Genomic DNA, 21287 nt, shown 5'->3' on the forward strand with positions numbered 1-21287 from the left:
ATCTTATTTGATAGAAAATAAAATTAAATAAATTTTAAATAATAATTTAGTTAGGTGCATTTATGTTTGCTATTACATTGTAATAATTTTTTTCATACAAAAAGATATATACTTTGTTGGGGGGTTTGGATTTTAGTTTGAGATTTAAATAATAAAAATATTGCACTTGAATCGTTATATAATGTGATATAAATAGGCAGTGATGTAATATTTTGAATGTAAAATGAATTTTTAATATATAATAAGTGAAAATAGATGTTTTATTTGGCATTTTTGAAGGATTTTATTTTATTTTTTGAATAGTAGAAATTTTGTAAAATATTATAATTAAACACACCCTGAATATACAAGTAGATATTTACACAATTTTGTAAGAAACTCTTTTTCATATTTACTAATATTTTAATTTTTTATTTTAAAACATGAAAATAATATAAATAAATATAATTTTTTTTAAACACACATCCTAAACATACATCCTAAACATTCATTGGCTTAACGGTCATGCATATACTTTCACTGATAGAGGTAGTCTTTTCATGAAGTGCCTTAATTGATATCAACCACTTACAGAATACTTGCAACTATACATATAATATTTAAGTAACTACCAATCATACATTGACTTTCGGTGTTGTACCCTGATTATATTGTTACATACGTGCACTAAAGACATACACCAATGTAGTTTTTACGTACTTGCAATATGAAGTCATATGTTCTGCTAACGCGTATCTATATCTTGATAATCTATGGTTTAAAAATGGTTATGCTTCGTTCAAAATATTCAATTGATCTTGGTTACGATAGATAAATTCATCATTATTGTGTTCTCGTGACCAGGGCCGTCTCCGACTTTTTGAAGGCCCTGAGCAAAAACAATATGTAGGCCCTACATGTAATTATATGAATTTTTAAAATAATATCATCCACAATTTTATTACTATTAGTCATTTCAGAATTAAACTCAATTTCTTGGATCAAAAATATTAAATATAACATCAGAATCATTATCAAAATCAGCAATACAATCATCAATGTCAATATTTTCAATTTCATTATTATTAACATTATCAGCAATATCAACATTTTCAACCTCAACATCATCACCAGCATAATCATCAATAAAATTTTCATTATTTTCAATATTCAAATTATTTTCGATATTCAAATTATTTTCGACATTCAACTGTGTTTCTCTTATAATAAATTTATGAATTGCTCCACTATTATATTGAATTAGTTCATCAATTCTTTTTTTCTTTTTGGTTCATTAAACAGTTGAGAAGAATTTAGCATCAAATTAATCATGCAATAAAAATAATAAGATAAATGCAAAACTTGATGTTAAAGAACTTAAAATCATAATCATCATATTGACTAGACTTATGTTCATATTTCCTATGCACAAATAGATTCGAGCATGGATTGAAAGAAGTCGAGAGTGCTTTGGCTATTGGAGGTTCTTTGGATGTCAACAAGGTTTGTTAGTCCCCAATCAACCTTCAAGCTTGAAGATAAACCCAAATTTAGCAATTATTTTAGTAAGGAGCAACTATATACAACATCAGACCATGAACCTATGTTCTCCACCATTCTCAAAATATGTAATGACTTAGCTTAATCCTTAAATACCTGTACCATATCTATACTCAGATTTATATAAAAATAAAAATAAAAATGTCTGACCATTTGAAATTCAAACAAAATCATTAGAATTGACTATAAAAAATTTAAAAAATAAATAAATTCTAACACTACAAAAAAAAATTGTATATTTGTAACGGAATTCTGTTCCTAAAGTTCACGTAGCTAACGTAATTCCATCTCTAATTCCGTCTCTAATATCATTAGTAACAGAAAAAGTGAATTTAGGAACAAAAAAATCTCGTTACACAATTGATAATTTCTTGTAGTGTAATAGGGTTGTAGCACAATTGCGGCAAAGCAATTCATGCTTAACTTAACTTCGTATTGGTGAAAATAGACAAATTCAATCCATCTAAGGTTGCACAACAAATATGCCTTCTTTGAGACATTTTATCGAACATATGAAGTGCATAGGAAAAAAGAAAAAGAAGTGTGAATTCGAAATCAAATAAATTACCTAAAGATGAAGTGAAATCAATTACATACAAAATAGACAAATTCCCATACTTCATTCAAGAAACCGTTCTTACCTTAAGGTTAAAGCAGGGAGGAAAGAAAAAAAAAAAAAAAAAGGTGTTTTCTATGTGAAAGATATGAAGAATATGACTGCTAGGAAATAGAAAGAGAATAGAAAAAAAAAACTCTTTGGCCTCCGCCAGAATGATATCTCACCGATGATAGAAAGATGCATCTGAATACGTTGGAAATAAACTACTGAAACATAAAAGACAGTGATGAGGATGAGAAAAGGGTAAAAAAAGACAAATAATAGTAATAGGGAGTTAGTCCAAACATTTAGCAAAAAGTAAGGATTGCAGTTTAACATTTTTTATAAAGGGACTGACTCGTAATAAAATTGTGGGCAGAGGGATTAAAGTCCAATTTCCCGTTCTTGTATTTATTTTGCTTTAGGTGGTTACTGTGCTTTACTTCTTCAATACCAATATACAGATTTTTTGTTCTGGTTTTGGATTTTCCTTTTTTCTCTCTTTTGCAGTTTGTTGTTATATAGTATGAGAGCAATTCGATCCATATAGTTGTGCCTACGACAACTTATTCTTCCTTACAAACCTCTTTTTCTGCAGATTCAGCTACTCAAATGACCACTACAGTTCTTCGTAAGGAATTTGTTATTTTGGCTGGAGATCATCCAGGTTTGGCTCTCGTAACTGTCCAACTGAATACTTCCGATTGGATTTCATGGAAAAGTGCAGTAGAGACAACATTGAGTTGCAAATTTAAAGAGGGACTTATCGATGGTAACAGATCCATCATACCGCTACTGAAGGAGAGCTGATAATTTAGTCCTTATGTGGATTAAGAACTCAATCATTCCTGAAATTGCTCGATCCTTTGTTCACACCTCTTTTTCTCGTAATTTGTGGTTGGAGCTTGAGGATCGCTTCGGTCGCCCAAGTGGACCACAACGCCTTATGCTTAAAAGAAATTTTTAAATTTGTCACAAGGTAAAAATTCTATTACAGATTACTTTGGTTCCTTAAAATCTATCTGGAGTGACTTCCGCGCATTACATCTAGCTTGTGAAAATGCTGTTATGCAATTATTGAAAAATAAAGATGAACGAATGTTATTAGTTCAGCTGTTGATGGGGTTAAATCCTTCCTGTGAGCATGTTTGCTACCAAATTCTTATAATTGATACCTTACCTTTTGTGAGTGTGGCATATGTTATGTTATGCAACATGGAGTCTTAGCGTGATGTTCTTCAGTCCAACTCCATAGCCTCTGATATGGCTCTGTCAGATCCTATTGTTGCTACTCGATCGGTGCCTAAAAATCTCTTTAAGAAAAAGCCTACATATTCTATTTATGCCTATTGTAAAAGGCTTGGACATACTAAGGAGATGTGTTTCAAGCTTCATGGTAAACCGGAGTGGTATAAGGATTTCCTTGATAAGAAGAAAGAAAATAATATTGTTTGTGTTTGTAACTAAAGCTGAGTTTGAAGATATATTCAAGAAATTGATGCTCTCGTCGGGATCATCTCCTGTGGACTATGTTGCAGGAACCTTTAGTTACTCAGGTAGACCACTTGCCATTGCTCACTCTGATAGTTTGTGGATACTTGACACAGGAGCTTATTGTAATACCCCGTAAAATAATTGCCGAAAGTTTGCCAGAGTCGGACAAATTCCATTTTGGGCATAATTTATTTTGGATCTTTTAGTGTAATAAATTAAAGAGTTGGGTTTAAATTAAAAGTAAAAATTCAGTTTGGACCAAAAGTAGAATAAAATAATTAATAAAGGACTAAGTATATTATGTTAAATAAAAGAATAAAATAATAAAAAAAAAGAAGGAACAGCAGCAGCAGCCAGCACGCCCGCTAGGGCCGCCGCCAGTCCCCTGCTCTCCCTTGGAGTTCTTCTTCTCCAAAATTCTTCCTTTTGGTCTCTTTTCTTGAGGTAAGTGGGATTAATCTTAAATAGATTCATATGTTTTAATCCCTAGACCTCTTCTATTGATATCTTTTTCAATATTCTTGTCAAATGGGTTTGCCCAAAAGTGTTAGGTTTTGCCAATTTCTTCTAGAAAGTTGATTATAATGTTTATGTGAAGATTATTATTGGATTCTAAATTGAAAATTGTGGAATTTATGGGATGAGTTTGAAACTCTAATTTTGCCCTAACCTAGTTATGGTTTTTGGAAAAAGATTTACAATTATATTTAAATATTATGATTCTTGGAATTAGACCATGCCTATTGTGATTGAAATATTTTTCGAATGTTTATTTGGCGAAATAAAGTGTGTTATAACGAACTTGTTGGGTCTAATATCCTACTTTGCATGGTTAAATGTTGGCAATTGGAATATTTTAAGTTTAAAACACTCTTTTTGAAATTTGCCTTAGAGCATGTTGAGTATTTGGTCAAATTGGTAATTGAAACTACCCGTCGAGTCCGATCAACTCGTCGATTGTTTGGATGATAAGGCATAGCCTTCCACCTCTGTGCCTTGCAAACACGTGAGGGTATACCGGTATTTTAGGATAACTAGCTAACCTTGAACTAGGTCCCGAATGGGCTAGGTCGAGGGATCGAGGTGGCGGGTTCCCTTTCTGGGTGATTCTTAGGTGCCCGTCATTCACGATGGAAAGGTCTTTAGACCGTCATCCGTGATGGAGGGATGAATTGCGTACAATCCCCTCTTGGTATGTTATATTGGAGACTAGAGGGTTGTGGGCCGTATGGCGCCCCTCGCCAACTAATAAAAAATTGATTTACGTGTACTTTGGATTTCGAACCCTTATGTACACATTGTGGAGTTTCCTTTGAGGGTTATGACCCTATCTTTGTTATGTGAAATTATGTGACGTGTCATACGAAGTAATAAGGTTGGAAAACCGGGTCGAGCCGGCCCTGATTAAGGCCTAGTGGAGTATTCTTCGTGATGTGCTCATCGCTATTATTTGAGAATGAAAAGGAGGTATAAGGGAGGCGCTAAAAGACTCGTGTGTGAGTTCCCCTTATGTGATACGTGTCATTTTATTCGACTATTTTCTTCAAATGATTTTGTGGCATTATATCGTATTAATTTATCTTGATTAATTGCGCTTACTCAATCATTGTGTTGACCCCCCTTCTTACGATTCTTTTTGTAGGTGATCATGCTTCCGTTATGTCTAAGTGATGCATTCACGTCATATAATCCATCTTGGGGGAAATGAGAACTACCTTACCTTCTAAAATGTTTTGAAATTCATTGATTGTGTTTAAAGACTAATGCATTTTGAACTATTTCCAATTTATGTTTTTGATTCAAACTTTATTTACTTAATTGATAAGCCGGTGCACTTTAATTCTAAGTTTCTATTAGTTGATGGTATTTATTATTTAAGCCTTAGCGCCACAACGTAGGACTCGTTGGTTGATGAACGAGCCTTCCGGTGTGGCGTGGCGGTGACGCTCCGGTTTGAGCCGGCCGGGGTGTTACACTTATTGCCATTTGTGCTCTTCCTTATCATTCTTTATTGATCCTAAACCTCTCATCTCATCTTTCAGCATCCATCTTCCAGATGGAACTGTTAAGTTTTCTACCCACTCAGGAACAGTTGTTCTAAATCCATCTCTTACCCTACAAAATGTGCTCCATGTTCCTGGTTTTATTTTAAATCTTGTGTCTATCAGAAAATTAGCTACTGATCAAAGGTGTATAGCCAAGTTTGATGCCTCATGTTGTGAATTGCAGGAACTGAACACTGAATTAACTCTTTTGCATGCCAAGCTTACTGCCTATTCTAATCCTTTACATCATACTTTATTATGGCATAAACAATTAGGCCATTCATTTTGGAATTTCATGCAACATCTACCTTTGCATATTACTAATTTTCCTTCCAATCATTGTACCGTGTGTTTCACTTCAAAATTTCATAAACTTCATTTTAATAATAGTTCTTCTCATGGTTTAAATGTGTTTGATCTCATTCATATTGATCTTTGGGGACCTTTCCTGCATCCTTGCACCACTAACAGTAAATATATGCTGACTATTGTTGATGATTGCTCCCGTGCCACTTGAATTTATTTGTTGCAATATAAATCAGAAGTTGCAATTTTTTTGTCTGTTTCCCTCACTCTTGTACACACCTAGTTTTCCAAACTTGTCAAAGTAATTAAGAGTGACAATGGCTCTGAATTTTGTAATATTTTCTGACAAGAGTTGTTTACTAAATTTGGGGTAGTTCATCAGAGAAGTTGTGTGTATACACCACCACAAGAAAATTGGAGGGTTGAGAGAAAGCACAAAGACATTGCTCAGGTTGCTAGGTGTTTACTTCTCCAGTCTGGTTTATCCAAATTTTTTTGGAATGAGGTTGTCCTCACAACCGTGTATTTGACTAATAGGCTTCCAATTCCTATCCTCAATTGGAAAACTCCGTATGAAATTTTATATAACATCCCACCTGATTTCAATCGGCTTCATGTTTTTGGATGCTTGTGTTTTCTGAAAGTTCCTCGTCTTCAGCTAGGTAAACTAGATCCAAGGGGTTTGAAAGGTGTCTTCTTGGGGTACAATAGTCCTCATAAAGGTTATAAGGTTCTTGATTGTTGTATCAATAAAATACACATCACTAGAGATATGGTGTTCTATGATTCCATTATGCCTCTTTCCTAACTCCAGTCAAATAACTCCCCTCCTAAATCTCCCTTACGAATCTCTAGCTCTATTCCTTTGTCCTCAATTCCTATAACTGATATCCCACACTCTTCCTTAACCCTACCTATCTCTGAATGTGTTTCTGAACCTTTTTCTCCAAATCCACCCTTATCCAACACTTAATCCCATTGTTCCATTTCTTCCACTTCGCCTGATCCTGTTTCTTCCCCCATGCCTCATGCTCTTGTGTCAATGCCCACTAGACCACAACATTCTATACGATTGCTTACTAAATATTAGGATTATAGTTGCTTGGCTCAGGATGCTCCTCTGCCTAGTTCTTTTGCTGAGGATCAACAATCAAAAAACTTGGAATAAAGCCATGACAGATGAACTTGATGTTCTGACACAAAATAATAAATGGGACTTGGTGACCTTACCTCCTTCCAAGAAACTGATTGGGTGTAAGTGGATCTTTCGGGTCAAACACAATCTGGATGGTTCTATTCTCAAATATAAAGCTATGCTTATGGCTAAGGGATACCATCAGAAATTAGGGGAAGATTATCATGAATCTTTTGCTCATGTGGCGAAGCAAGTCTTAGTCAGGCTGATTATAGCCTTGGCTACATCTATGCAATGGAGTTCACATCAATTGGATGTAAATAATGCCTTTCTACATGGTGATATCTCTGAAGAGCTGTACATGACATGTCCCCCTGGCCTACCAGCCTCCTCTAATCAAGTTTGTCGGCTAAGGAAGTCCATTTATGGCCTCAAGCAGACCCCACGCCAATGGAACTTTACTCTCACTACCTTCATTTTTCATTGGGACTACAAAAGCTGCCCTTTGATCATTGCCTTTTTGTGGATTTCACTGCATTGAGCCCTATGGTTTTGGTGATTTATGTTGATGAAATTCTTATTGCAGGGAATGATACAGGCAAATCGCTGCCATCAAACAAGCTCTGCATCACAAATTCACTATTAAAGATCTTGGTGTTGCTTCTTACTGCTTGGGACTTGAAAAACAAGGTATTGATGGCATTCTTGTCTCTCAATCTAAGTTTACTCACGATATTCTTAAAGAATTTCAGGTGCCTTTTATGATCATGCTCACACTCCTCTTGGCACTATTGAGACACTGAACAAAGATGGGATCTTTTTCCCCAACCTCAACTCTTCCAAAATATTGTTGGAAAGCTTCTTTATCTTGGATTCTCTCGTCCGGATCTCAGTTATGTTGTGCAATAGCTTAGCCAGTTCATGCATGCTCCTACTGAGGATCACTGGCTTCCTGCTTGTCACATTCTTCAATATCTGCACAATACTTCTTCCCGTGGCTTGCTCTTTCCTGCTGGTGGTCCTTTGGAGCTGACTAATTATTGTGATTCTGACTAGGGTAATTGTCTCTTTACTCGACGTCGACGCTCCTTAAGTGGTTGTTGTGTCTTCCCTGGTGGTGCCTTAATTTCTTGGAAAACTAAAAAGCAGCAGGCAGTTTCGCGATGTTCTACCGAAGCCGAATACTGCAGTCTTGCAGCAGCTACCTCAGAACTTCTTTGGATTAACCATCTTCTCGATGCACTACGCATCTCTAATCAAAGAAAGTATCGTAGCTCTCCTAAGTCCACATTGCATGACGGACTGCTTCTCCCCATAAACTTTCTGGTACTTTCATTATCTTTAATAGCGATCGCGTCATTTCAAATACAGTCTGGTTACGACTCTCCACCACTCCGTTCGGTTGTCGGCTGTATGGCACTGTGAGTTGTCTTTTCATGCCTTAAAGGTTACAAAATTCATTGAACCTCTACGATGTGAATTCACCCCCACGATCAGCCCTTAACATTTTCACCCTGTTAATGCTTTCAGAATCGACTTGTGCCTTGAACTTCTTAAATGCCAGTAGCGCCTCATCTTTACTTTTGATGACAAAAACCCACATGAACCTGCTCAAGTCATCCACGATCAAGAGAAAATAGTGATTTCCAACCATGTTTGCGGTGATATTGGTCCACACAAATCTCCGTGGACTAAATCCAATGGGCTTGATGCATGATATTCAGCTTCCTTGGAAAAAAGATGACGGGGCTGTTTTGCTACCAAGCACCCCTCACATACCTGAGCAGGGTATTTTGCTCTTGGCACACCACGCACTATATCTTGTTCGACCATCGATTCCATGTTCTGAAAACTAGTATGGCCAAGCCTCGCATGCCACAACCATGCCTCATCGTCAAGACTACTAGCTAAACACACAGGTTGAGCAGTGTGAAGATGAATCTTGTGCAAACGATTTGTTGACCGTTGTATCTTAATAATCAATGTCCTGAATGAATCATGCACCTTCAAGTTTTTATTCAACATTTCAATCTTACACCCTTGTTTTGTTAATTGCGCATACTCAATATATTACTCCGTAGAGCTTGAACATAGTAAACTTCTGAAATAATTTATTGCTCGCCATTTTTGCAATTTAATAAAATGGTTCCCTTACCTTTAATTTGAACTTTGGAGCCATCGCCAAGCCGAATACTGTTATCTGCTCTTTAAGCTTAGCAAAAAGATCCCTTCTCCATGTCATATGGTTGCTTACACCATTGTCTAAATACCACAAATCAACATCAAGTCCTTCATTCTGATTTTGATACAGGTTGTCCTCATTAATCAAAAAAAACTTGGTTGAACTTTCTCCAGCAAAACTAAGAAGCAGTGTTGGTTATTCCTCTTCAATCAGGGTTAAATTATCGGCTTAGTTTTTCTACTTCTAAAACTTACATTCCAACGCGTAATGTCCATATTTTTCAAAATTGAAGCATTTTATGTGTTGTTTGTCTCTACCCCGATGTTGGTCATTTCCATAGTCTTGACATGGTGTGAAATTCCGACGACCACTTCTGCCTCATCCGACACCGCTACCACGACCTCCTGCATTCCGACCATCTCTATCATTATGGTAAAAACCACGTCCTTTTCCAGTCAATGGCGATCTTCCTTCCAAAGTCTTCTGATACGATTGGTTGTAATTTTTAGTGAGCATTAAGCTCCCCTCACTACTCGCACTTCCACTTCAAAGTTTCAATCGGTCTTCATAAGTATTGAGAGGATCAACAGCTTCTTCGAATGGCATCGCATCTATGTCTGAATATTGTGTAATTGAAGCAACCAATTGAAGATACTTGTCAAGAACTAAATCAAATAGTTTCCGAACAAGTGCAATGTCTTCAAGTGTAGCACCTAGGCTACTGAATTTAGATGTCATACCATTTAATTTTCTAGCAAAATCATCTACCGTTTCCCCATCAACCATTCATAACCTTTCAAAATCACCCTTCAACGTATGCAATCTTGTCTTATGCCTTCGATCGTCTCCCAGATATATACATAAATTTTAGTCCGTCCCAAACTTCTGACGTTGTCTTTTTTTTTTTGACACTTGCAAGAGAATGTCCTCTGGAATTGCCTGGAAGTTAAAAGCCCAAGAAGCCTTGCTCTTCTTATCATCCACAGTCACTCCGGCCGGTGGTTCGATGGACTCCCAAATCCCTTGAGCATCCATCATGGTTTCCATCTTAATTTCCCAGATAGTATAATTCGTCGAGGTTAACATGGGACAATGGAAAAAGGACAATGCTGCCTTCTTTACCTTAAATCTGACATATTTGGGCATCAACCAAGCTCTGATACCAAGTGTTGCAACTAGAATTGACAAAATTCAGAACAAAAAAATTGGGGCAAAGAAAAGTTAAAAAAGAAGAAGAAAACTTTCTTGTCTCATTGTTATACGATGAAAAGAAAAAACTGCAGAAAGAACTTACATACTCCAAACAAGAAACAAATCCACTTAAAACTGAAAATAAAACGTGCAATACATATTATATTGTAAATTAAAATACTACATATATATATATTCCAGCACATTAGAATTATTTCTAGTAGTTCTCTTCCAAGTAGCCAATTGATCAAAGACCAAACCGGTCATAAAAGCGCAAATCCTCGCCTGGGTATTAGACTGAATATCTAGGGGCCATAAGACCCTTTTGACAAACATTATCCCAGGACTGAAAACACCCTCCCAAGAATGAATCAAACTCTGGTGTTTTCTTGTTCCTGAATGGGCCTATTTCATTTTTTTAGGTTTATGCTCTACTCCGGGTAAAATTGTCCATCATCTTTGTAAGTAATTTAATTTTTATTTTTTTCAATCAAATTTTCCCAGATAATGTAAATTGGGTGCTTCTCAAGAATCTCACTTGTCATAGGTTGCTTAACTTGAACAGGAATCGTCAAATTCAGAAAGAGTTGTTTTTTTGGTAGTTCCTGACGAGATTAGCATTATTTGTGTGACAAAAAGTGTAGTAGGTCAGTGCAAAATTGATTATATCTTGATGAAGGCCACTTGAGTTTTAGAAGACTTTGAAAATACTAAAAAAGTATATTTGATAGTGAAACTAAGTATTTGATGCAAAATGAAAATAAAAATACGATGAATAGTGTCAAAAGTGTATATATATTACAATTGATACTACTTTTATTACTTTCTATGTCTTTATCGCCATTAATTATAAATTAAATTTTCAAAAATATCAACTACTTCTTTACTTTATCACTTTTTAATAAACTATTCATTTTTTTAATTTTTGTGCCACACCCAAATGACCTATTTGTAATGGACGGAGGGAGTATCTAATTTATTATACATAAAATTTATTTGAAATTCAAAATATCACATCAATATTTATTATATATGTATATAATACATATATCTTTTGGTGATGAACAGGTAGGGTCGGTAGAGAACATCCCAGAAGTAAAAGAGCACCGGGCTGCGGAGAAAATTTAGTGTTTGATCTCCCAATCCTCAGAGAGTGTATAAGAGAGAGATAGATCTTAATTGTATCAACGGGTTGCTTGTGTTTTCTTCAGTTTTGAGGAATATTTAGGATTTCTCTCACTCTAAATATCTTTTTTCCCATTCCGGATTTCATTCATATCTCCCATTTATTTCGTTTGTTAATTCTTAATCAATTCTTGGACAGATTGCTTTGCTTTTTCTTCTATAAAACTTTAGATATCTTTACATGTAATCAGGGCCGTCTCGAACTTTTTTATGGCCCTGAGCAAAAACTAAATTGTGGGCCAATAAATATACAATCAATGTATTTTTCAAAATAATATCACTGATAAATGTAAAAATTAACCACACAAAATAAAAAATTATTTTAATTATATATTCAATAAAGAGTCATACGTACAAAATCTATCATCAGTCGAAAATAAATAATATTTTGACCATTATAAAAATAATAATCCAATAATAATAATAATAATAATAATAATAATAACTATGAACTATAAATGCATCATTCATTAAAAAAAATCTCTTGGTGGATGGACGATGATTGGATTTGCAATTTAGAAAGATAGTAGGCATGGTTAGAAAGAAGAATTGGAAAAATATTTCATTAAGGTTTAAATTTTAACTTTAGAATTAAAATTGAATTGAATAATTATGAAAAATATACATATATGGCCTTCCAAAATTATGGGCCCTGAGCAGTTACTCTTTTTGCACTTGCTAAAAGCTACCCATGCATGCAATTAATTGTTGCCATTAATCATATTGATTTATGTTTATAGCATCTGTTGAACCTCCCAAAATAAAAAGGATCAAGGTGGGTCAACTCAATAAAGACGAAGCCAAAGCGCTCCTCGACGAGGATAGGGATGAGGAAAAGAAGGTTGAGAAAATTTTGAAGATAAAATCTATCATTGAGAACAAGGAAGTGTTGTGTAACTTCCTATGTCCCACATTGAAAGTGTGATAATGAGGTGGAGGCATTGGCTCCTATAAATTGATCCCCTTGGGTCCTATTTTAAGATATGACAACAAACATTTTTTCTTTAGTAACTAGAGAGAGTGAAATTGAGATTTGGTGAGTTGTTATGAGGAGGGTTTTACAATTTTGTCCGTGCAAAAATTATAATAAATATTTTAGTAATTATCCCATTTTGGGATCGTGGATGTAGGTCTGTTGTGAGACCGAACCACGTTAAATTCTCGTGTCTTGTTATTTTTCCCTTGTGTGTTCCCAACAAGCGGTATCAAAGCGAGGTCATTTTTGAACGAGGTCTTGGCAAAGAGAGGAGAGAATGAGTAAGAGGTGTTTCGAGAGAATTTGATGGCACGTCAGCAGTTCAGGTTGCAGTTCCGTAGCAGGTTCCGGCAACACACTAGATTTTTTCCAGAAATGTCAGTTCTGCTTGATTTGAGTTCCTGGCTTTAATTTTTAGCCTCATTTTATTTGGTTGTTGGAAGTGCTTGTTTATTGGAGAGCTATTAATCACTATGTCCACTATTTTGTAACGTGAGGTTCCGCTCTTTGATGGAAATAGTGATTTTACTATGTAGAAAAACACAATTCAAGACTATTTGGTGCAGCAAGCTCTTGATGTTGCCTTGGAAGATGCAAAACCAAAAGGTATGAAATAAGGTGATTGGAGTATGATTCGAAAAAAAGCTGTTAGCACGATTCGATTGACACTCACCCCGCAGATAAAGGTTACCGTGTTGACGGAAACATCACCGAAGAGGTTGTGGGATACTTTGGAGAGTAAATTTGCCACGAAGACGTTGACTAACCACCTGATTATGAAGATGGGTCTATACTCTTTGAAGATGGAGGAAGGAGGTAATATAATTGACCATACTAACAAGTTTAATGAGCTACTATGTCGACTGTTGAATGCAGGAGAGAAAATTAAAGAGGAAAAGCAAGTGTTGCTCTTGTTAGCTTAATTGCCCAAATCCTACAAGCCGTTGGTGCAATCAATGTTAGTTGAGAAAACTACATTGAAATTGAACGAGACAATAATGGTTTTGAAGGAGAATGACAAGATAATGAGAAATGAAGACGCTTCAAATGAGAGTAAACTACTAGCTGTGGGGAGTTCTGAAAGAGGGAGGAAAATGAAGAGTGACCGTGGTGGAAGATAGAAACCTCGGCCGAGAGATGACAACTCTATTGAGTGTCATTATTGTGGAGAGCTTGGTCATATTCAAAATCACTATCGACTTTTTAAAGAAGACTTGAGAAGTCTGAGAAATTTGAAGGGTAAGTCGAAAGTTGAGAACTCTACGAACGTGGTCAGTTATGAAGGTGATTTACTTCTTTTAAATACAAATCATGTTGAGAATTCTAATTGGGTGATGGATTCTGCTACCGATGTCCATATTTGTAAAGATCAAGCTTTATTTGATACTTTGCATACAAATGGAGATTTTGACTATATCAATGTGGGGAATAAGATGAAGCAGCAATTTGAAGGCATTAGAAGAGTTTACTTGAAGCTCCACGATGGTAATGTCAAAACAATTTTTAATATGAGGTATGTGACTATTGTTGGAGCTAATGTTATTTCATTGGGTGAGTTGGCTTCACATGGGCATAGATATGGTGACACTAAAAATCTATGCAAAGTGTACAAGGGTGACAACTTGATTATGCAAGGGAAGAAGAAACAAAACAACATCTATTATCTAGATGGATGCGCCTTGCGAGCAAATATGAAGAACAACAATGATATGAAGAATCAGAAAATCGAGAAGAGAGTTCGTTTTTCTGACATAGTCGAAATATGTGAGACTATGGGAAGAGGGAGGATTTGTTGTGTAACTTCCCATGTCTTACATCGGAAGTGTGATAAAAAGGTGGGGGCATTGGCTCCTATAAAGTGACCCTCTTGGGGTCCTATTTTAAGATATGACAACAAACCTTTTTTGTTTTAGTAACCAGAGAAAGTGAAATTGAGATTTGGTGAGTTCTTGTGAAGAGGGCTTTACAATTTTGTCCGTGCAAAAATTGTAATAAATATTTTAGTGGATTATCTTATTTTGAAATCGTGGATATAGGTCTTGTTATTTAGTTTTATCTCTTCCATTGTGTGTTTCCAACAGGAAAAAAAGGTTTCTAATTGATTTATACCTCTTGTTTGCTTCTACAAGTTTTAGTGTTTACATATATACAGTGATTATCATTCTGTTTTAAAGTTTTTTAAAAATTGTGAATGATTGTTGTCTAGTAATTGGCTTGATTTGATAGTATACGTTGTTTGTAATATTGAATGGTTTGGGTTTTGATTATGAACTGTTTGGTGTCGACAATATGATAGGATGTTGGTCCAATTGTTGGGGGACCTAATCAAGACTACATAACTGTAAATTGCTTAATGGAGTTTAGTAATCGGTTATGTGCTGTATCCGTTGAATGTTCTTGTTTTTTTTTTTTTTTTTTTTTTTTTATGATAATTTAAAATCCAACATTCTCTCTCTCTATTATACATTTTTCGCTATTGAATTTGGATTTAAGTTGAAGACTAGGCTTATAGACATCATTTTCTTCATTTCATAGTCCATTAATTTCCAGAGGAGTGGATGGAATATTTGCACAGGTTCCAATGGCCTGATATGTTACATCTCTCTGATGCAGTGAATGGCAAAAAAAATAGTTGGTGAGTGGCTTGTAGCTTCCCCAACAGACCATGAGAGATTGCATCACTCTGTTCATTTCTCTCAAGATTGTTATCGGTTGGTCGTATTTAGATGGATTGGTGTATATATAAGGTGTTTTGAACACTAAATAAACTATTTTTGTAACATAAATTAGGGACTTAAATAATTTCTTTCCGTCTCTACTAGCGATGGAATTAGAGAAAGCATCATTTATTATCTATTTGCGACCGAATTTAAGGACATAATAAAATATCTAAGTTTTTGAGTCGGAAATATTTTCTGTCTGAAGTAGGGACGAAATTAAAGACAGATTATAATTTTGTAACTAATCAATGACATAATACAACTCAAAAATTCCGGCACTGATTCGGGACGGAATTAAGGATGAAAAAAAAAATTCTCTCCCTAAATCTCAAATTAAAATTAGGGGAAGTGCAACAACCCACTAACAACACCCACACTGCACACCTTACAGCAACCACCTTATGCGCGACCGGCCAGGAGTTGACAGTGAACGATGATGCAATGGTGGCGGCGGGGTGTAGATGGCATTGGCGGGTTGCGGATGGAATCCCCGGAGACGGTGATTTCAAGGGAGGAGGTGGCGGTTTTCCATCCCCGGAGCTGTGATTTAATATTTTTATTTTTTCCTGCCGGCAACGAGCCACGGTAAGCAAGGGTGGCTGCCGCCGGCCGCGGTGGACGGGTAAAACCGACCGACAGTGGCAGTCGCAATTATTTTTCTATTGTTTCTCAGCTGCACATTAGCTACTGGGATTCAAAATGCGCCGTTTTATTGAAAGAAAAAAGCAAATATTTGTCATCTTTACTGAGGTGTATTTAAAATTGGAGCAAAGTTGTTATCTATCTATAAATTATACTACCTCTATCCCCTTCTAAGATTTGAATATTAATTATTATATAAAAAATAGTACAAATTAAGAAGAAATTGCAAAAATACTTCAATTGATGTCTTATAATTGTAATAGAAGGACATTTGTACAAAAACATTATACAAATATAAGGATATTTTTAATGTTAAATACAATTACGCAAAAGGTTGTGACCCTTAGAGGCGGACGGAAGGAGTATTTCACACGGATTTACAAATTCTTTCTCCTTTATGTTGTATATATTTTTTGTTGGTGAAATTAAGATTTTAGGAGTCTTTTGTACGAAGGATTAATTCATGTTTGTTTGTAATTTTATTCACAAGGATTAAATGAGTATTTGGAGTAGAACTAAATTATGTAATAAACTTTTTAATTAATTTATTATCAATAGGTTTAAATTTATATTAGGCTTCTAGTAAATAAAAGGGTGTGTTTTGGAAGTTTTGGATTTGAAATTTGAGAAAAAAAATAATTTGATAAATATCTTTTTTTTTGATACATTTTTTAATATTTGATTTGTTTGATATATTAAATTGTATTATTATTGCCAATTGGATATGTTGTTAATAAGCACAATAGAAATAGAAGTTTGTCAATCATAAAAAAAAAAATTTAAGTGGGCCTTTGTGGGGTTGGTAACCGTTTATATTAAACTGTAAATTTTCAACCATGTTTACATTTTATAACGCTAAGTATCACTTAAAAATGGATCATTATTTGGTCTTTCAACGAGGAATGGAAAAAACAAGAAAAAAAAAAAAAAAAAAACAAAAATTTGTAAGTAGAGATTTGGAAAATTGGAAATGTCTAGAAAAGAAAGCTTGTATTAAGATTTCAAGAAACAATGAGTGAATTTAAAAGGAGCTAGTTTAATAGGTTCTTCGGTGATATGGTTTATACATTTCATATTATTGGATTGACCTAAAATACAACATATATAATCAAACCTGTTTTTATGTTTGTTTCACGTTGATGACAATCCGGTTTTCAAAAAGTCCAAACCATTTGAACTCAAACCTGAAAATTTGAAGTTGGATAGGCTTGTTTCTTCAGTTTTATTTTAAATTAACACCCCATACAAGAAGAATGTGAAAATGTTGGAAAACAATTAGATTTGCTCAATGTATTTGAATAACAATGTTTTAAACATTTCCTCAAAATGAACTAACTCATTATCAGAAAGAAGAAAGATGCCATGAATAGTCAATTTTATTTTTGTACATTTGTGTTATGAAAAGCATCCGGTCTTGTTATAAAGATAATCTATGACACAAAAGGTACTCCTTCCATCCAAGAAAAGTATGCTAAAAAATGTTTGAGTACAAAGATTAAGCTAAATAATAATATATTTTTGTACCTTTTTAATTGGTATTTTTAAAGCGTCAATAATGTAATTTTTGTATTAAATTATATTGAAATTGAACTATTTTACTAAATATAATATAAGTGCATATACTTAAATTGTAAAGCCAATACAATGCATAAAGTAAAATGGTAAAACAAGTACATAGTTATGGACGAGTATAACAGTGCAACTTTTCAGTAACATAACTGTACACATCCAAAATTAATTGGGCTAGCCCATTGCAAGTGCAACTTAAGTCCAAGGAGGTTCGCAGCCCAACAGAAGATCTAGATCAACGAGCGGACTTATGGGGGTGTCCAACCCAAAGACCCAAGAAACCCAGTCTAGGAAGTAGCTTGTTGGGAAGGTCAACCGAGTAAACTTGTTGGGATAAAGAGGTTGTTGGAGGAAATTTAAGGATAAAGATTTATCCAAACAAGATTTAAAATTACCTATAAAGAAGATCCAAAAGAGAAAAAAGAGGACACGACATATTCAATCATCATCTTTTTCATTATTTTCTCGGCAATTTTCCATTCCTGTAATTTTTTCAAATTTTTACAGTTTTTTCCGTTAATTCCAGTTTGATTTTCAGCTTTCGTTCTTGTTTTACCTTCTTTTTTCTTCATCAATTTATTCGGTTATCACGAGATAGCCTGGATCCTTTCTTGAGGAGGCTGGGGAAACCTACGAACAAATTAATTCCGAAAGGCTTTTCCGATTAAGCCATTTATGGCGATTTTTTACGTCAACAATAACACAAAAGTTTTCCAATATTTCGCCACGAATTGAGTCTTTTCAGTAACAAACATTACATCTCTTAATGAAGTTATATATCAATTGATGTATTCTCGATTTTATTTCCTAATATTTAATGTAGCAGGAGACCGTAACTACTACCAATATAATTACTGACATATAAATTCAAAGTTATTGAATCATAACTTTTTAGTAACGTACCACAAAAGTTACCAAGATTTCGATGTTATTGAGTCTTTTTTGTATCAAACATTTTGTTGCAATGAACGTATTCTTGATTTTATTTATGAATATTTAATATTGTAGGAGGTCGTTGCAAGTACTACCACTATAATTATTGGCGCATTTAAAGTAAAAGTTGTTGAATCGTAAATTTTCAATAATCTCCACCAACGTTCACGAGATTTCGTCCATTAATAAATCTATTTGTAACCAACTATTTTGTCTCATTGTATAGCCACGTATAATTGACCTATCTTTTTTAGTCATGTAGCAGCATTCATCCTAATTTCTGTTCTTTCGCTAACTATAAACATTATATGTTTAATTTGGCAGCTGCAATGTGAGTTATTAATATACCTAAATATTAATTTGAGAAGTTATATGGACAGTAGAAGCATCATGTATTGTTTTGTCGCTCTATAAATAGGACAACTGCTTGGAAACTTTTGAGCACAAAAAAGAGAAACTTTGAATTTGGAATGAATGGTTATTGAAGTTCTCATCCAAGTTGTCCATCATCTTTGTAAGTAATTTAATTTTTATTTTTTCGTTCAAACTTGCCCATATAATGTAAATTGGGTGCTTCTCAAGAGCCTCACTTGTCATAGGTTGCTTAACTTGAACAGGAGTCATGAAATTCGAAAGAGTTGTTATTTTGGGGAAAAAAAAAAGCGTTGTTGGGGGTAGATTCTGAGTATTTCAATTGCGTTGAAAATGGCAATGCTATACAGAGATTAGCACTATTTGTGTGACAAAAAGTGTAGCAGGTCCGTGCAAAATTGAATTTGGATGCTGCCTGGCGATTGCCACAAACGAAGAAAACACCGAGATTATGTCTCAATTAAGGTTGCTTGAGTTTCAGAATCGCGACACCCATTGTTAGAGTCTTCTATTTGGGATACATTTGGAGAATTGGAAGATCCAACGGGCAGAGTTTAGGATCATAGAATTTTTCCATTTTCAACAAAACTGTTCTTTTGTGAATTTCTTTTCATCTTTCTATTAATTTGAGGTTGATTCCAGATTTGTTTTTGTACTAATTGTACCTTAATTTTTGATGGTATTAGATTTTGACAGCCCACCTTAGATTTGAGTTGCATAAATCGAGCGTTTATGTTAGGGTTTCAATTGTATTGCAGGGAAGCAGTGAGCACAATTTCTCCCATAAGGGTTTTTTGGGCGAGTTTTGTGTTTTGCTAATATTTCAGGTCTTTCTCATTGTTAAATTTTTAGTATCCCAGATTTCATTGCTCAAACATGACTCGTAATTCCTTGGAGGTAAGCAGTTCAGTACGGCTTAGAGACTTCGTGAACTCTAAACCCTAATCCAATCAGTGATTATTTCTGCCCAGACCCTTGAGATTGTGTTGCTACCTTGCTAAGATGAACACAGATGGAATTCACGGGGATGAGGTGGCAGCCTGCAGGAAGATCCACGAAATATTGAGGATCAAATCCATCTTAGATAAGGGTGAAGAAAAAGTACGTTGCCTAGTTAGTTTATGATACAACACTTTTTTAGCATTTCATATATAAACTAGTTATGATATATTTCAAAGTTGCTCTTAAACGACTACGGAATTGTTTCTTGTTTAGAATTTTGTGAATAATTGATGTTCGGGTGACTTACTTGTTTCAATGCATTATGGTATTTCGTTGCAACGCTGTATTTTGATTATGAACTGCTTTTCTGTCGACAGTCTGAAGAGGAGAGTATGAGAATTCTGAGCCAGCTTATGTCGATTCGTTTGACGGTAGAGATTCTAGAGGTTTGATGACACGTTTTTCGGATTTGCTCCCTACATCCTTTTTCCTGTGCTGTGCCGTAATGGATATTTTTAACTACTTTGTTTCTATTTTTAGAAAACTGTAATTGGAAGATCCCTTAAACCTTTGAAGCAGCATTAATCGGGTTCGTGCTCAGGTTTCCGCATCAGTCCATCACTTTTCTTTAATTAGTCGTTGTCTTGCATCTAAATTTTGATCTTGGATCTGCGTAATCAAGAATGACATGGTGTCCACATGTAGATGGTTTAAAATGGAATTTCGTGTCAATCATATGTTGTATCCACTCCACAATATATACATCTTATGATCTTGTTTTTCTACGAGAATATGAAATCAATCATTCATTATCTCCTCATTACTTTATTTTTCACTTTTGAAATTGTATCTAAGATGAATTCTAAGTTTATATATATATATATATATCATTTTATTATTTCTTGGTGCATCAACTTCTTGAGTGCTGTATGGAATATATGAAATATTTTCTGATGGATAGAGGTGTTATTCTGTCTAATGCACTGACATAATGAAAAGAGCGTATGAGAAGGTAGGGGGATGATCGACGAAGTATTGAGAATTTGATAGCTCGAAATTGCATTCGTTTTATATTTATACTACAGGATAGCGGTACTATGCACGAGTAGTTATAAATTTTATTGAATTATTAAATTAATTGTTTTTCTTAAATATATAACATTTTAATATTAAATCATTTGAATAAATTAAAATATTTTATACAATCAATTTTTAGTGTTCTAAATATTGGAGATCAATAGATTTTATCGATTAAATATAGTCATATTAATTTTTAATTATATTACACCATATAATCGGTTACGAAGAGCTAGTTGTTCGGCCTTAGTATTGGCTGATCTCACAATTCAATCAACCAATTATAAGGAATATAAGCCGAAACCTCCAACTTCTGTTACGATGACGGGTAAGACAGTCAAGCTGCATGCGCCTATCTAGTCCGATCGTTTAGCCGGTCAT

At 34.5% G+C, this 21287-nt stretch overlaps 1 protein-coding gene across 2 annotated transcripts; it reads left to right on the plus strand.

Moving 5' to 3' along the window:
- The first annotated feature begins 2602 nt into the window (after nucleotides 1-2602).
- Nucleotides 2603-9115, plus strand: LOC127263854 (uncharacterized). Of its 2 annotated transcripts, none has more exons than XR_007841558.1 (3): nucleotides 2603-3116; nucleotides 7704-8538; nucleotides 8648-9115. XR_007841558.1 is itself a non-coding variant. In XM_051293122.1 (3 exons), the coding sequence occupies exons 1-3, from the start codon at nucleotides 7568-7570 to the stop codon at nucleotides 8682-8684; spliced, it is 642 nt and encodes a 213-aa protein (XP_051149079.1). In that variant the 5' UTR covers nucleotides 6782-7567; the 3' UTR covers nucleotides 8685-9115. The 2 variants fall into 2 exon arrangements, 1 of the variants encoding a protein (XP_051149079.1); XM_051293122.1 differs by lacking the exon at nucleotides 2603-3116 and having other exon boundaries at nucleotides 6782-7807; nucleotides 8174-8538.
- Nucleotides 9116-21287: the final 12172 nt, after the last annotated feature.

Source organism: Andrographis paniculata, unplaced genomic scaffold, assembly GCF_009805555.1.
Source record: "Andrographis paniculata isolate CXL003 unplaced genomic scaffold, ASM980555v1 Contig69END, whole genome shotgun sequence".
NCBI classification, from domain to species: Eukaryota; Viridiplantae; Streptophyta; class Magnoliopsida; order Lamiales; family Acanthaceae; genus Andrographis; species Andrographis paniculata.